At 41.4% G+C, this 18,655-nt stretch overlaps 1 protein-coding gene across 2 annotated transcripts in view; it reads left to right on the top strand.

Annotated features, from left to right (window-relative positions):
- Positions 1-18,655, top strand: part of LOC120062189 (natural resistance-associated macrophage protein 2-like) — a 45,494-nt gene that overhangs the window by 9,449 nt on the left and 17,390 nt on the right. Inside the window, exons 2-6 of one of the 2 annotated variants that reach the window (XM_039011994.1) lie at positions 13,177-13,288; positions 14,112-14,266; positions 15,957-16,076; positions 16,332-16,451; positions 16,612-16,718. In XM_039011994.1, coding sequence (XP_038867922.1) covers positions 13,177-13,288; positions 14,112-14,266; positions 15,957-16,076; positions 16,332-16,451; positions 16,612-16,718 — 614 coding nt within the window. The remainder of the gene's footprint in view (positions 1-13,176; positions 13,289-14,111; positions 14,267-15,956; positions 16,077-16,331; positions 16,452-16,611; positions 16,719-18,655) is intronic. The other variant, XM_039012000.1, reaches the window with a different exon arrangement.

Raw genomic sequence — 18,655 nt, 5'->3', positions numbered from 1 at the left:
AGCTGCAATGTAGGTTGCAGGTTCAATGAATACCTTACATAACTTCACTGTTTGAAATACTGCTAGTTCATAATTGTAATCTTCTCAATGGAGCAGTGTGGATATAGGTACAGTGGCATATCCTATCCTTGCATTGAGGTACGTTTTCCGACCCATATCTCGCACCAGCACCAGTGTCTTAATGTAACCATGATTGCGTTCTGACCTCAGTGTAAACTATCATAACGGTATGGTCGATATCTTTTGGCAAGGCCTATAGCCTAGTATAACATTTTAAACAACTTTATAAGATGTTCTAAAGTTGCTAAGCTGTTCTTTCAGCCCTCAGAGACATTTCTAGGTCAAACTGTTCCTTGTCTCGTGAGGAATGTAGCCTAAAGATTTGTGCTTCAGTCCTAATTTAGGCTGTTGTACTTTAAGAGATTGTGTGTGTGCAAGGTCCTTGTTCCGTTAGGGAGGTGACAGATATGGAGGAGCTGTTTTTTACAGATTAGGTCTGGTAGAGCGAGAGAGAGAGAGAGGAGGGGGGCGAGAGAGGCCTGAGGTTAGGGGGAGAGCAGAACTGCTCCCACTCTGTTCTCTCTCTTCTGCCCTCATTCTTCTCAGTCTCATGCGTCTGTTCTTGGGAAGAATGAATGACCGGGACTGGTAATTTGACAATTTTGACTGAGTAGTCCTATACACAGGTGCTATATAATTTTATTTACATTGATAGGGGTGTAAGTCCAAAGTTGACAATGGATAGGGAGTCGTTCCATGTCATTTCAGCATGCCATGACACCCACCATCTCAGATTGTTCTGAAGTTGTTTCTGTAGTTAGTAACATGTGAAATTGGCATTCCTGAAACATTATTTTGTTGAAATTTAATTTGAGAAATTAAGAGAAATTAAGAATTGCACACATTAGCCATTTTTAATTTATAGGATTCAGATAATATTAAATAATTATAGTACCTAACATCTGATTTGGGACCAAACTTATTCCTACCCATTAGGGCTGACCACATTTAGTCGATTGTTTGGACGATAGGCTGTTGGTCAAGCAAGATTTTTTTTTTTGTCGAGCAGTGGCAAATATATAAAAATAATTTATGGCACACAAGTCACCTGTCTGAGTGGACTAATCCATTGTGGAGGCCGTGGGGATGGCACACCAGTATCACCAGTAGTAACCTACATTTACCGTTAAATTAACATAATTTATAATCTAGAATGTTTGTTTGGTTACGGTAATTTCTGTTGATGCATTCAGCATACACTGAACGAAATATAAATGCAACATGTATAGTGTTGGTCCCATGTTTCATGAGCTGAGATAAAAGATGAAGCTTATTTCTCTCAAATTTTCTGCACAAATTTGTTTAAATCCCTGTTAGGGAGCATTTCTACTTTGCCAAGATATGCCACACCTGTCAGTTGGATGGATTATCAAGAAGCTAATTAAAAAGCATAATCATTACACATTTGCACCTTGTGCTGGGGACAATAAAAGGCCACTCTAAAACGTGCAGTTTGTCACGCATCACAATGCCACAGATGTCTCAAGTTTTGAGGGAGCGTACAATTGGTATGCTGACTGCAGGAATGTCCACAGGGAGCTGTTGCCAGATAATTGAATGTTCATTTCTCTACCATAAGCTGCCTCCAATGTTGTTTTTAGGGAATTTGGCACTACGTCCAACCAGCCTCACAACCACAGACCACGTGTCTGGTGTGTTGTGTGCGCACAAGCGGTTTACTGATGTCAACGTTATGGTATGGGCAGGCATAAGCTAAGGACAACGAACACAAATGTATTTTATCAATGGCTATATGAACGCACAAAAATACCGTGACGAGATCCTGAAGGCCATTTGTTTTGGTCAATTTATTTGTTATCTTTTGTTTTGAGCACTCCTGACAATTTTTGATTGACACTCACCTGATTATGCATAGGAGGCCTAGGCTGCCTGGCCTGCATGCAAATTTAGGCCCCAAAATTTGCCCATTTGGGGATCTGATACTATTTCTGATTGTCTTAACTCGGCATCACTTTGGAGCTTCTCAAAGTAAGTTTTTCTTCGCCTCAAACAGCAAGTAAATGATATCTATTTTTACATCCGTTGAGAATGACAATAGTTCCTCAACTGTTTCCAGCTCTTTCCCTTGCAATACCCACTCAGCATGAAAGGGGAAACAAATGTGATGCTCTGATCCGGTGGAAACGTCATAAAATAGGCCTACCTGATTACTCATTCTCCTTGCGCAAATAGCCTACAGCTGTGTCTGTCTGTCTGGAGCTCACTGGCATGGGAAACAATTTTGCAAGTTTGCTAGCACTAACTTAGGGCCTGATCAAGTTAATAGTTGAAACATATTACAGCCTTATTCTAAAAGGGATTAAATTGTTTTTTATCTCTGTATCTACAATACCCCATAATGACGAAGCAAAAAGTTTTATAAAAAAAAAAAAAATGTTGGCAAATAAATAATAAAATTAATCACATTTGCATAAGTATTCGGCCCTATATTCAGTACTTTGTTGAAGCACCTTTGACAGCGATTACAGCCTTGAGTCTTCTTGGGTATGACACTACAAGCTTGGCACACCTGTATTTGGGGAGTTTCTCCCGTTCTTCTCTGCAGATCCTCTCAAGCTCTGTCAGGTTGGATGGGGAGCATCGCTGCACAGCTATTTTCAAATCTCTCCAGAGATGTTCGATTGGGTTCAAGGCCGGGCTCTGGGCTGGGCCACTCAAGGACATTGAGACTTGTCCCGAAGCCACTCCTGGATTGTCTTTGCTGGGTGTCCTGTTGGAAGGTGAACCTTTGCCCCAATCTGAGGTGCTGAGCGCTCTGGAGCAGGTTTTCATCAAGAATCTCTCTGTACTTTCCCTCGATCCTGACTAGTCTCCCAGTCCATGTCGCTGAAAAATATCCCCACAGCATGATGCTGCCACCACCATGCTTCACCGTAGGGATGGTGCCAGGTTTCCTTCAGACGTGACGCTTGGCATTCAGGCAAAACAAAGCATGATTCGTTGACAATTATTATCCAAGCCCAACCTTAATTTGCTTGTTGTGACACACTGAGGTTCCAAACTCAGTTGTAGACTAGACTGACTTTGATAAAAATTACCCTATTTACACTTTGTGGTCAATTTTGACACCAGAATAAATGTTTGACTCGTCAATCCCACATAGACCGTTTTCAAAGGGATTAGTTTATTTTTAGGGGCAGTCACTCTTTACACCTGGATTCATGAGAATCACCCTGCTCTCTTAGGGGGCTATCCCTAATGCAATTCTCATATGAAGACTTTTCCTATAAGCCTAAAACATTGATTAAGAAATGGGCGAGGGACTACAATGTTATAATAACCTTAATAAAATAAATAATTGCATAGAAGTCTTATGTTTTTAAAAATGAAATGATCAGGAAACTGCTCTATGTATTGTGATTAGTGACATTTACCATTAAACCCAACGCAACCCAAAACCATTACAATTGCAAATCAATACACAGTGTGTTTGGGACTTTTACCATTGAAGATCATTATAGACCATAACATTGAAACCATTAGAACTGTTGTAGCCTAATGGTTTGCTTGTTCAACAGGAAGGGTCTAACAATAACTAATCCAGACCTTTCTTGAAGAGAGAACCACACACAAAGGGGCGGTTTCCTGGACACAGATTAAGCATAAAAGACCAACAAACTGATTTGCTTTCATGGAGGACTGGCCTGAATTGTGAGGATGACCACACACTTTTTTTTCATCATGAGGCAAATCTATTGGTTTTCTACACAAAGTTGCAAAGAATATGTTGTGATCTATTTAATTAACACGAGACCTGCAAAATATATAAAAGACTGTGGCGGTATTGCAGGAACAGCTGCATCTAGTGAACAAAACCTGGGGTTTCCCCACTACTTCATGGTAAACAATATAAGCGACTTCAATTATTCTCTTTGAACAGGGAACACATTACATAGAATGGAGAAGCAATACTACAAGCCGCAGCTTCATACTACTGGTCAAACATATAGTGTATTCAGACCCCATCCCTTTTCCACTTTTTGTTACATTACAGCCTTATTTTTTTCTCATCAATCCAAACACAATACCCCATGATAAAGTGAAAAATAAAAAACAGACACCTTTTTTACATATGTATTCAGACCCTTTGCTATGAGACTAGAAATTGAGCTCCGATGCATCCTGTTTCCATTGATCATCCTTGATGTTTCTACAACTTGGAGTCCACCTGTGGTAAATTCAATTGACTGGACATGATTTGGAAAGACACACACCTTCCAGAAGGACAACCATCTCTGCAGCATTCCACCAATCAGGCCTTTATGGTAGAGTGGCCAGATGGAAGCCACTCCTCAGTAAAAGGTACACTACAGCCCACTTGGAGTTTGCCAATAGGCACCTGAAGGACTCTCAGACCATGAGAAACAAGATTCTCTGTTCTGATGAAACCAATATTTAACTCTTTGGCCTGAATTCCAAGCGTCACGTCTGGAGGTAACGTAGCACCATCCCTACGGTGAAGCATGGTTGTGGCAGCATTATGATGGGGGGATGTTTTTCAGCGGCAGGGACTGGGAGACTAGTCAGGATCGAGGGAAAGCTGAACGGAGCAAAGTACAGAGAGATCTTTGAAAACCAGCTCCAGAGTGCTCAGGACCTCAGACTGGTGCGATGGTTCACCTTCCAACAGGACAATGACCCTAAGTACTGTAAGAGAAATTATGTATTTTGCTGATTTGTTTGATTATTAATAGTTAGCAATTAATACTTGATGAATTGGAAGACATTTCTGTCCTGGTAATGCTGTGTTTTTAGGGTCTCCACTCTAGTTCCCTGCAGCTAATCTGGGCGTATGGTCTCTAAAGATGACTTTAGCTGATAAATTAAAGACTGCATTACATAGACAAGAATGTGTTTTACTAGAGATAATGAGGGATTGTTCTACTTCTAAGCTGTCTCAAAATCATCCTTGCAACTGGGAAATTAAGCCAGGGTGGGGTTAAGACAACAACCCTGTGCAGATAACGACCAGAATAACCCAGAGTGGTTTATGATGCCCCAATCTGCATTGGAGGAGTGGAACCAACCATGACTAAGCATTCTTGGTGTCAGCTACATAAAGAACTTTGCATTTGTGTAAAGGTTAGGTTACTTGGTCCAACACTCAAGGGTGTTGGGTGGACCAGCCTCATTATTGCAATAATTCATTGATATTAAATAAAGATGATTGTTTTGAAGAAATTACAGTCTCTCTCACTTGATTACAATATTCCACCACAGTACACAGCCAAGACAACGCAGGAGTGGCTTTGGGACAAGAATCTGTCCTTGAGTGGCCCAGCCACTGGCTGGACTTGAACCCGATCGAACATCTCTGGAGAGACCTGAAAATAGCTGTGCAGCCATGCTCCCCATCAAACCTGACAGAGCTTGAGAGGATCTGCAGAGGAGAATGGGAGAAACTTCCCAAATACAGGTGTGCCAAGCTTGTGGCATCATATCCAAGAAGACACTAAGTCGACTGCCTTTTAAACAGCTTGGAAAATTCCAGAAAATTATGTCATGGCTTTAGAAGCTTCTGATATCCTAATTGACATAATTTGAGTCAATTGGAGGTGTACCTGTGGATGTATTTCAAGGCAATAAATAATGAAACATGCTCAATTTGGTTTAAATAATGCAAAAACACAGTGTGTTAGAAGAAAGTAAAAGTGTAATATGTGCCATGTAAAAAAGCTAATGTTTAAGTTCCTTGCTCAGAACATGAAAACATTTGAAAGCTGGTGGTAAAATATTCCCAGTTCTTCAATATTCCCAGTTAAGAAGTTTTAGGTTGTATATATTATAGGAATTATGACGCGTAGACTATTTCGCTCTATACCATTTGTATTTCATATACCTTTGACTATTGGATGTTCTAATAGACACTTTAGTATTGCCAGCCTAATCTAAGGAGTTGATAGGCTTGTAGTCTTAAACAGCACTGTGATTCAAGAGTTGCCTAGAGCAGCTGGCAAACGCAGTAAAGTTTGAATGAATGCTTACTAGCCTGCAGCTGCCTACCCCCGCTCAGTCAGACTGCTCTATCAAATATCAAATCATAGACTTAATTATAATATAATAAACACAGAAATACGAGCCTTTGGTCATTAATATGGTAAAATCCGGAAACTATTATTTCAAAAACAAAACGTTTATTCTTTTTTTATCGAACGGGTGGCATCCCTAAGTCTAAATATTGCTGTTACATTGCACAGCCTTCAATGTTATGTCATAATTATGCAAAATTCTGGCAAATTAGTTCAACGAGCTAGGCGCCCCAAACTGTTGCGTATACCCTGACTCTGCGTGCAATGAACGCAAGAGAAGTGACACAATTTCCCTAGTTAATATTGCCTGCTAACATGAATTTCTTTTAACTAAATATACTTCTGTGTATTGATTTTAAGAAAGGCATTGATTTTATGGTTAGGTACATTCGTGCAACTTTTTTCGCGAATGCGCTTTTGTTAAATCATCACCCGTTTGGCGAAGTAGGCTGTGATTCGATGATAAATTAACATGAACCGCATTGATTATATGCAACACAGGACAAGCTAGTTAACCTAGTAATATCATCAACCATGTGTAGTTAACTAGTGATTATGTGAAGATTGTTTTTTATAAGATAAGTTTAATGCTAGCTAGCAACTTACCTTGGCTCCTTGCTGCACTCGCGTAACAGGTGGTCCGCCTTCCACGCAGTTTTCTCGTGGAATGCAATGTAATCGGCCATAATCGGCGTCCAAAAATGCCGATTACCGATTGTTATGAAAACATGAAATGGGCCCTAATTAATCGGCCATTAATCGGTTGACCTCCTAGTATAAACCCCATGTCATTTACTTAAAGCCACACCACTTAAAGGAGGATATCCCCCATTTTGACATGTGTACTAGTTTTAGCACTTACCTATACTGTTGTTTGATCCCAAGACAGTTTGGTCCATATCCCACATTTAGATACTTTATAGAGATTTGCCCATAGAATCCCATTAATTTTAAAAATACCTCTAAAAGGCATTAGAACCTCAGATATCCATGTCTTAATACACCAATATTACCTGGAAAGACCTTGGAGAAAACTTTTCCCCCCACTGTTTTTATGCTAAAGTCCACTTCTAAAAATAAATGCACATTATTACAGTACTTATGCTAAAATAAGGGGTGTTTTTAGTCAATTGCATTAAGATCGGTGATTTAATATTATGGAAGTCATTTGGGATTAACAAGTGATGCTGTATTGGGTACTAAATCTCTAGTGGTGCTCAGTACAGTTTTTCAATGGAGAACTATTCAACACTCGTTACCGAAACATTCATTCTCATCATCGAAACGTGTTTATCATTACTGTAATGCACCAATATTTAGGAAATATTAGGAAAAATAAAACGTAATTTGGGATTTATTGTATATTGTGACTTTTGTTCCATATCCAAATATTTTTTAAATAACATAATTACTTGTGTGTATATGGAAAAAAAAACAAGATTCAGAAAAGGTTGTTGCGGTATTGAGAAATTACTAAATGCATTTTAATGTACTTTTGAATAGATTTGTTTTCAGTTATGTTTAACTCAGCCCGTTTCATTAGATGAGCAATGTTAACAAAATGTTAAATTTAAATTGATGACTTCAAACTGTTACTGAGAATTTCTCCATGGGTTGTTGTGGAAATTGTGATAAAATACATCATATCTGATAAACGTAACAATAATTATGAAATAGATAAATAAAGATCATAATCTTAGTGATCAAAGACTAATAATGGTGGAAAATGTTTTTAAGTAGGGTTGCAAAGGGTCGGAAACTGTCCGGTAAATTTCCCATGGGAAGTTAAGCCCTGGAATTTTGCTTAAATTTATCAAAAAGTTAGCTTATAACAGTGATCTGTTTTTTTATGGGATACGTAAGGAAATTCTAGGTCTTGTGGCATATTTTGGTTAAACTATCCCCAATTCAATGGAATTTCAACCCTCTGCATGCACAGTGCACTCTTCCATCACATGTACAGCTGATTCTCAAGATCTTGCACACTAATGTGATGGTATTAGGCCCACACTACTACATTCTCTGAGCCATGTACTATATGCTTTCTGGTAAGTTTTGATTACAATACTGGGTGGGGTGAATATATGTTGTGACATATATTATTTTTTTGTTAACTAGTAAATAGTAGCCAAAATGTGTTTTAAATAATTTCTAACTTGTTAACAATTTCTGCTAGTTAGTTTTTCCTACCATGTGGGTTTTAGTTTGCTTGAGCCTGCTAAATGAGTGTTAATTCACCTGTTTCCATACATGTTTCATTTTAAAAGATTTTATCTCACAAAGGAGTTGTTTAATCTAACTGCTTAACTATTTATCTGTACATGGAAATATATTTAAAAACAATCTTTACAGGAAGATGCCACGGGCACTATCTGATGTGTGGAGACATTTCACTGCAGCGAATGTAGAAGGAAAAGCTGTGTACATTTTCAAATACTGTGCCAAATCATATGTGAAGAATGCAACAAAGATGCAGAATCTGACCAAGTACATAAAGTTTCCTCAGCGCTCACAACAAGCAACCTCTGACAAAAGTCCCTCTACTTCTATTCGAGGTGAAAATGATGAATCGGACACCTTATTGATAGCAACAGCTCATGGTGCTCCTGGAATCAGAAGTTGTTTTTTTAACTCAATGGAGGAACGTAGTCAGAGAAATGCTGATGAATGTATTGCTCGAGCTGTGTATGCAACTGGTTCACCTCTGATGCTCACATGCAATGTGTATTGGAAGAGATTTCTGAATGTTCTATGCCCAGCATACACCCCTCCAACCAGACATCCTTTATCTACTCATTTGCTGGATGCAGAGTTCAACAGAGTTCAATCGAAGGTCAAGCAAATCATAGAGAAAGCATACTGTATTGCAATCATCTCTGATGGGTGGTTGAATGTTCGTGGGCAAGGAATAATTAACTACATCTCCACCCCTCAACCAGGATTCTACAAGAGCACAGCCACAAGTGACAACAGGCACACCGGTCTCTACATTGCAGATAAGCTGAAGGCAGTAATCAATGACCTTGGACCACAGAAGGTATTTGCACTGGTGACCGACAATGCTGCGAACAAGAAGGCTGCTTGGTCTAAAGTGGAGGAGTCCTACCCTCACATCACACCCATTGGCTGTGCTGCTCATGCATTGAATCTGCTCCTCAAGGACATGGCACTGAAAACATTGGATACACTCTACAAGAGAGCCAAGAAAATTGTTAGGTATGTGAAAGGTCATCAAGTTATAGCAGCAATCTACCTCACCAAGCAAAGTGAGAAGAATAAGAGCACCACATTGAAGCTGCCCAGCAACACCTGTTGTGATGGTGTTGTCATCATGTTTCACAGTCTCCTGGAGGGGAAGGAGTCTCTCCAAGAAATGGCCATATCACAGTCTGCTGATATGGATAGCCCCATCCAGAGGATCCTCCTGGATGTGTTTTGGGAGAGAGTGGTAAGAAGCCGGAAACTCCTGAAACCTATAGCAGTAGCCATTGCACGGATTGAGGGAGACAATGCCATTCTGTCTGATGTTCAGACTGCTTGCAGATGTAAGAGAAGAAATCCGTACTGCCCTGCCCACTTCACTGATGCTCCAAGCAGAGGAAACTGCAGTTCTGAAATACATCAAAAAGCGTGAAGACTTCTGCCTGAAGCCAATTCACGCCACAGCGTACATGTTGGATCCCAAGTATGCTGGCAAGAGCATCCTGTCTGGTGCAGAGATCAACAAGTCCTATGGTGTCATCACTACTGTCTCGCCACCTTGGCCTGGAAGAGGGCAAGGTTCTTGGCAGTCTGGCGAAGTACACTTCCAAGCAAGGGCTTTGGGAAGGAGATACAATATGGCAGTCGTGCCAACATATCTCATCAGCCACCTGGTGGAAGGGACTTTGTGGATCTGAGACTCTTTCCCGTTGCCTCCATCATCCTCCAAATCCCACCAACATCAGCCGCCTCAGAGCGCAACTGGTCCTTGTTTGGGAACACATACACCAAAGCACGCAACAGGCTGACCAATACAAGGGTTGAAAAATTGGTGGCCATCGTAGGCAAATTTGAGGCTTTTTGAGCCTGACAACGAGCCATCCTCAACAAGGTTGGAAAGTGACAGTGAAGATGCACATAATGAAAAAAAATCTACATTTAAATGGTATTAATATTAATTTGCATACAGTTGAAGTCGGAAGTTTACATACACCTTAGCCAAATACATTTAAACTCAGTTTTTCACAATTCCTAGTAGATCATAATAGTAGAGAGTGATTTATTTCAGCTTTAATTTCTTTCATCACATTCCCAGTGAGTCAGAAGTTTGCATACACTCAATTAGTATTTGGTAGCATTGCCTTTAAATTGTTTAACTTGGGCCAAACGTTTCGGGTAGCCTTCCACATGCTTCCCACAATAATTTGGGTACATTTTGCCCATTCCTCCTGACAGAGCTGGTGTAACTGAGTCAGGTTTGTAGGCCACCTTGATCGCTCACGCTTTTTCAGTTTTGCCCACACATTTTCTATAGGATTGAGATCAGGGCTTTGTGATGGCCACTCCAATACCTTGACTTTGTTGTCCTTAAGCTATTTTGTCACAACTTTGGAAGTATGCTTGGGGTCATTGTCCATTTGGAAGACCCATTTGTGACCAAGCTTTAACTTCCTGACCGATGTCTTGAGATGTTGCTTCAATATATCCACATAATTTTCCTGCCTCATGATGCCATCTATTTTGTGAAGTGCACTAGTCCCTCCTGCAGCAAAGCACCTCCACAACATGAAACTGCCACCCCCGTGCTTCACGGTTGTGATGGTGTTCTTCGGCTTGCGAGTGTCCCCCTTTTTCCTCCAAACATAACGATGGTCATTATGGCCAAACAGTTCTATTTTTGTTTCATCAGACCAGAGGACTTTGTCCCCATGTGCATTTTTAAACCGTAGTCTGGCTTTTTTATGGCGGTTTTGGAGCAGTGGCTTCTTCCTTGCTGAGCGGCCTTGCAGGTTATGTCGATATAGGACTCGTTTTACTGTGGATATAGATACTTTTCTACCTGTTTCCTCCAGCATTTTCACAAGGTCCTTTGCTGTTGTTTTGCGATTGATTTGCACTTTTCGAACCAAAGTACGTTCATCTCTAGGAGACAGAACGCGTCTCCTTCCTGAGCGGTATGATGGCTGCGTGGTCCCATGGTGTTTATACTTGCATACTGTTGTTTGTACAGATGAAGGTGGTACCTTCAGGCGTTTGGAAATTGCTCCCAAGGATGAACCAGACTTGTGGAGGTCTACAAGTTTTTTCTGAGGTCTTGGCTGATTTCTTTTGATTTTCCCATGATGTCAAGCAAAGAGGCACTGAGTTTGAAGGTAGGCCTTGAAATACATCCACAGGTACACCTCCAATTGACTCAAATGATGTCAATTAGCCTATCAGAAGCTTCTTAAGCCATGACATCATTTTCTGGAATTTTCCAAGCTGTTTAAAGGCACAGTCAATTTAGTGTATGTAAACTTCTGACCCACTGGAATTATGATACAGTGAATTATAAGTGAGTGAAATAATCTGTCTGTAAACAATTGTTGGAAAAAATACTTGTCATGCACAAAATAGATGTCCTAACCAACTTGCCAAAACTATAGTTTGTTAACAAAAAATCCCACGGAAAGTTTCCACCTCTGAATATTCCACAAAATGTGCAACACTAGTCAAGTGCCAGTTTCGTCACAATCACCCAGCACTTTTGGGGACTATTCAAGGAGAGTTGGGTTGAAAAATTAGGTTGTGATTAGGACAAAGTGAATTGCTTTCCTGGAGGACTGGCTTGATTTGTGAGGATGACCACACAATCTATTGGTTTTCTACCCAACGTTGCAATGAAAGTGTTGTGATCTTTTTAAACACAGGGGACCAGCAAAATGGATTTAAAAGTGTGGTGGTATAGCAGGAACAGCGGCATCTAGTGGTCAGAATTTGGTACTTTCCCACTACTTTATGGTAAATAATGCAAACGTTGATGACCTAATTTCTCTGAACATGCAAAAAAAAAAAAAAAAAACACCAGATTCACAGGGAATACATTACATGATACTGTATGTAGAAGCAATACTCCAAGCCACAGCTTCTTACTACTTGTCAAAAATCAAGAACTGATACTGTATAGGCCTACAGGTTTTTAGTGTGTGATTGGCGTGAGGGGTCTGAGTGGCTTTTGGCTTCTTTTTTTCCCCCTCATGTCTTACTGGTAGGAAGAAGTTTGGTCCAAATCTGATATTTTTATTTTTTATTATCTGAATCCTCTAAATTTAAAATGGGCAATTTGGCTGCAATGAATTAGCTCAATTTCTCAGGGTTCAAATTCTGTTTCTGCAAAATCTTTCATGAGTGCTAATCGTGTCTATCTGAGATGGTGGTTGTCAAAAACCTCTCATGTTTTTGAGGTGGAACGACCCAAGGGTCTTCTGATATCTCTTGTATGGGCATTTGTAAAGCTGTACTGTGTAAATGAGGTCAGGAGGTTTTCGTTGACTTCACATTGAGGGAAGTACTGAATAAGATGTATTCTAACCATGGTGACCATATTGAGGTCAATTCAAGGCTTTTGTTATGTTCTCACTATTAGGCTAATATGAGTGAAGTGGTCATGTGCATTTCTTGCGGAGTCATTTTTGCTGTTGCAGAACTAGTTACTCAGCATCAATATCAGTTGTCTCCTGTCATGGCTTATCGATAGGTTTAAGAGTGCTTATTTCCCATTGTTATGAAAAACTTTGGAGGTTACGTTTGTTTAGTTTAGCCTAACTCCTCAAATCCTCAATAATTGTATATAGCGTGCCTGCTCTTCTCAGGCAAAGCAGTATTAAGCGGAGAAATGGTGGAAGGAAACGGAACTCTAACCGTTCACAAACAGTGATCCTTCTGTGATTTTAGTGGCTGACTAGAATGAATGATACCCACAATGACCAGAGTTGAATTGGTCAGGATTTTAAGACTAGATAGTTTTTAAAACTCTAAATAAGAGTGTTACTGGTCTCTGCAGTGTTTGTATTATATTTTTCTTAATATTTTGTTTTCATTTCAGTTGTCTGTTTCCAGACAGATCTCCAGTCCCTGCGTTTACAGAGCTCCCCCTCCCCTCGGCCCCCCTTTTAACACCACCCTGATGAAGACAGCGCGGGAAGCAGACCTGGAAGGTAACTTATGATAACAGAAGCACGACACACTCCACCACACTCACTCCTACGCTGTACTGTGGTCAGCTCAGCACACATGGTGCACTATATGCCCTATTCCTGCCTACACAATACATTGTAGAATTGTTTTATTAAAACTCATTTATTGTTAACATTTCGGTCCAAGACCTTTTTCAAGACAATGTGAGATTCACACATTGTTCTAGAATATAGAAATGTTTTTGCAAAAACGTCCTGCACTACAACGAGAAGCTTGGTAGTGGGAGTGATAACTCTCTTCTAAAGTGCACACAGTAGATTCACTTACAGTGCCTTCAGAACGTATTCACACCACTTTACTTTTTCCACATTTTGTTGTTACAGCCTGAATTTAAAATTGATTCAATTTTGATTTGTTTTTTCACTGGCCTACACACAATACCCCATAATGTCAAAGTGGAAAAGCTAAAATGTCTTGAGTCAAGTATTCAACCCCATTTGTTATGGCAAGCCTAAATAAGTTCAGGAGTACACATTTGCTTAACAAGTCACATATTAAGTTGCATGGACTCGGTGTTCAATAATAGTGTTTAACATGATTTTTGAATGACTATGTCATCTCTACTCTACACATACATTTATCTGTAAGGTCCCTCAGCTGAGCAGTGAATTTCAAACACAGATTCAACCACAAACACTAGGGAAGATTTCCAATGCCTTGCAAAGAAGGGCACCTATTGGTAGATGGGTAAAAAAAAGAAGCAGACATTGAATATCCCTTTGAGCATTGTCGGGAAATTGTTGAGGGACATTTTTGCCTCTTCCCGCGCCCTCCTTTCTTCAGAGGAGCCTCCACAGGAGAATGGGGTTATCCAGACCACCAAGGACCAGCACAGCTCCATCTCTCCGCCAGGCTCAACAGTGTCTGGGGCCCCGGACGACGAGCACTTCTCTACATACTTTGAGGAGAAGGTGCCAATCCCAGAGGATGTCACCCAGGTACTGAGACCATTATATGGTGTATGACCTCACAGGGATTATTAACACAGAGCCCAGGGTCTATGACATCACAAGGAGTACTATGGTGCTTTCAAGACAACTCAGAACCTAAGAGTTAAAAATGTGCATATGTTTTTTTGTGTAGAGCTATCTATTGGTTGATTCTGATACTTTCCAAGTAGGAAACTCAAACATTTGACTTGGAAATATAAAGATGAGCTCTATTTCCAAGTCAAGTTTCTGAGTTGTTTTGAACGCGGCATTAACTTAGAGCCTATGGCATCAAAGGGCTTTCATGACCACATAAGGACTATGACCTCAAAGTTCTTGAGTCATAGAGCCTATGGAATCACAAGCATTATTATAACCTTGTGGCGAAATCCTGCACGGAGCCTTCACCGTGCGCTGCCACTTTAAGAGCGCATCAGCAGTAAGGAAGGAGGAAATAAAGACAGCTCGTTCAGCTCTTTGGGGGGGGGGGGGGCTCTTGGGTGGCGAGACAGTTTGATTGTGTGTGCTATGCTGCAGAAGTTTTGTTTGTTTTCAGCGTGTGTAGTTTATAAAGTATATAACTCAATCATCGGTTTGACCGCGCTAGGTCGTGGTTGTTTTCATTTGGGACTGTGCCGGTTATGGATTGCATGGATTAGTAGCAACATTGTTGCGAAGCTTTGACATACAAACCATCGGACGGTCAGACAGTACACCGGCACGCCTGAAGACCACAGCTAAGATCTCTCTTGTTCTCTTTCTCTCTTTCTCTTCCCTCTATCGTTTCAGTGCTTTACCCTGCAACAGACTCTCTATTTTTCAAATGCACTTCCCATTGAAGTTCATTAGAGCTGGACTATTATTGCCCTGCCAGAAGTATTTGGGTGGACATTTTAGTTAAAAGTGAGGTTGCTTGCAAGTTGTGTATTGTTATTTGAACTGTATTGAGGTGGGGTGTACTAATGACATGTGGCCGAGAAGATTGTGGACATTTTTAAGGCCTTTGTTGTGTTTATGAACACCCCCCACATTCATACCCTCTGCACTCCTCCACTGGAAGATAATAGATTATTTCCAAACCTCTGTTGATGACTGGGTTCTTTCTTGTATGAAGTTGCTGCTAAATTGCTCTGCCATTATTATTATTATTATTGTATGAGGTATTCTTGTTGGGGTTACCCCTGTGCTGTGATGTGGGTTTTATAGCGTGTGTATTCTCTTTTCTCTCCACTGGCTATCTGGTAAACAGGCTACACTCTAGGCAGTCTCTTCTGCTGATGTGTGTGGGTCTGGTAGTGGTACTCTCTCTATTCTACTCTTATCCTTTCTGCATGGTTAATACCTGCCTGGCGCCCGAACAAAATCTTTCTTTACCCCTCTCTAATAAATACCGCTACAACCTTACCAGGTATGACATCACAATGATTATTTAGTCATAGAGCCTATGATATCACAGGGATTATTACCTGTCTGACATCATAGAGATTATTATTACCTCAGTCCGTGACATCACAGGGCCTATGACCTCAGAGCCTATTACATTAAGTTTATGACCTGTATAAAGTGATATACACGAAGTTGCTTTGACTATAGAATAGTTTAGAAATTATGAATCATCCTATCTTCAATGACAGATAATACTTCATGTTAAGATTTATTTTCAGGCATTAATTGTGCTATTCGTGATTCTCTCGTTCAGATGTTCAGTTTCCGTAAACTCTGGGCCTTTACGGGTCCTGGTTTCTTGATGAGCATCGCCTATCTGGACCCAGGGAACATCGAGTCTGATCTACAGTCTGGAGCTAAAGCTGGCTTTAAGGTGAACACAGACACAACATCAGCCATGGGTGACCTTCACTCTCTAGCGGCAGGGGTACTATGCTCAAAAACTATGGCAAAAATGATTTCATCTGCAAAGTTCTATCTCCGTTTGACAGTGAAGATGTACTTTATTCCATTCAATTCTAGAATCAGCATACCCTGTTCCCTCTGGTCTTTTTGCTCTTGGTTATCTCTTTCACTGACTCATTTAATCCCATGCTTCATCACCATTGTACCGTTCTCCCTCTTTCAGCTCCTGTGGGTATTGTTAGGGGCCACCATCATCGGCCTCCTCTTGCAGAGGTTGGCTGCACGCCTGGGGGTTGTCACAGGGATGCACCTAGCAGAGGTCTGCAACCGCCAGTACCCTACTGTGAGTATCCCTCCCTCGCCTTACACTCCAGTTCTTCATACACACTCTGGTATAACACCATATAAAAGGGTTTGGTTTTGTTTAATGTAATTGAATGTGGTTGCTGTGCGTGTTATATCCAGTCTTGTTATTCACACCTCCATCCCCTCCTCACTCCCAGGTTCCTCGTATTATCCTGTGGCTGATGGTGGAGCTGGCCATCATTGGCTCAGACATGCAGGAGGTCATTGGTTGTGCCATTGCCTTCAACCTCCTCTCTGTTGGCAGGTAGCTACAGTACCACCAGCCAGTGCCCAACTAGACAACGATTTACTACACTAAGAATCAAATCAAATTTTATTTGTCACATGCTTCGTAAATACATGTAGACTAACAGTGAAATGCTTACTTACAGGACCTTCCCAACAATGCAGAGACAAACATATAAATAGTAGAAGAAATATAAAAATAATAACACAAGGAGTTTGCTATATACACAAGGTACCAGTACTGGGTCGATATGCAGGGGTACGAGGTAATTGAGGTAGATATGTATAGGTAGGGATAAAGTGACTAGTCAACGGGATAGATAATAAACAGTAACAGCAGCGTATGTGATGAGTCAAAAGAGATTAGTGCAAAAAGGGTCAATGCCGATATTCTGGGTAGCTATTAGTTCACTTTTGAACTATTTAGCAGTCTTCTAGCTTGGGAGTAGAAGCTGTTCAGGGTCCTGTTGGTTCCAGACCTGGAGCATCGGTACAACTTGCCATGCGGTAGCAGAGAGAACAGTCTGACTTGGGTGGTGGCAGGAGTATTTGACAATTTTTAGGGCCTTCCTCTGACACCGCTTGATCTAGAGGTCTTGGATGGCAGAGAGCTCAGCCCCAGTGATATACTGGGCCGTACGCACTACCCTCTGTAGCGTCTTGCGGTTGGATGCCAAACAGTTGCCATACCAAGCCGTGATGCAGCCAGTCAAGATACTCTCAATGGTGCAGCTGTAGAACTTTTTGAGGATTTCAGGGCCCATGCCAAATCCTTTCAGCCTCCTGAGGGGGAAGAAGTGTTGTTATGCCCTCTTCACTATTGTGTTGATGTTTGTTGGCCATGATAGTTCCTTAGTGATGTGGACACCAAGGAACTTGAAGCTCTCGACCTGTTCCACAACAGCCCAGTGGATGGGGGCGTGCTCGGCCCTCCGTTTCCTGTAGTCCATAATCAGAGCCTCTGTCTTGCTGACGTTGAGGGAGAGGTTTTTGTCCTGGCACCACACTGCCAGGTCTCTGACGACCTCCCTGAGGCTGTCTCATCATCGTCGGTGATCAGGCCTACCACCGTTGTCATCGGCAAACTTAATGATGGTGTTTGAGTCGTGCGCCATGCAGTCATCGGTGAACAGGGAGTACAGGAGGGGACTAAGCACTCATCCCTACGGGGCCCCTGTGTTGAGGGTCAGCGTGGCAGATGTGTTGTTGCCTACCCTCACCACCTGGGGGCGGCCCATCAAGAAGTCCAGGATCCAGTTTCAGAGGGAGGTGTTTAATCCCAGGGTCCTTAGCTTAGTTATGAGCTTGAAGGGCACAATGGTGTTGAATACTGAGTTGTAGTCAATGAACAGCATTCTCACATAGGTATTCCTTTTATCCAGGTGTGAAAGGGCAGTGTGGAGTGCAATAGAGATTGTGTTATCTGTTGGGGTGGTATGCGAATTGGAGTGGGTCCAGGGTGTCTGGGATGATGATGTTGATGTGAGTCATGACCAGCCTTTCAAACATTTCATGGCTACAGATGTGAGTGCTACGGGGCAATAGCCATTTAGACAGGTTACCTTGGTGTTCTTGGGCACAGGGACTATGGTGGACATGTAGGTATTACAGACTGGGTCAGGGAGATGTTGAAAATGTCAGTGAAGACACCAGCTGGTCAGTGCATGCTCTGAGTACGCATCCTGGTGATGCTTCTGGCCCTGTGGCCTTGTGAATGTTAACCTGTTTAAAGGTCTTACTCACATCGGCTACGGAGAGCGTGATCACACAGTCATCCGGAACAGATGGTGCTCTCATGCATAGTTGAGTGTTGCTAGCTTCGAAGCGCGCATAGTTGGTATTTAGCTCGTCTGGTAGGCCCGCGTCACTGGACCGCTCGCGGCTGGGTTTCCCTTTGTCAGTGCATTCGGAAAGTATTCAGACCCCTTGACCTTTTCCACAATTTGTTATGTTACA

Source organism: Salvelinus namaycush, chromosome 2 (genome assembly GCF_016432855.1).
Source record: "Salvelinus namaycush isolate Seneca chromosome 2, SaNama_1.0, whole genome shotgun sequence".
NCBI lineage: Eukaryota > Metazoa > Chordata > Actinopteri > Salmoniformes > Salmonidae > Salvelinus > Salvelinus namaycush.
Note: the sequence above shows the minus strand (reverse complement) of the source record. Positions and strands in the feature narration are given on the sequence as shown.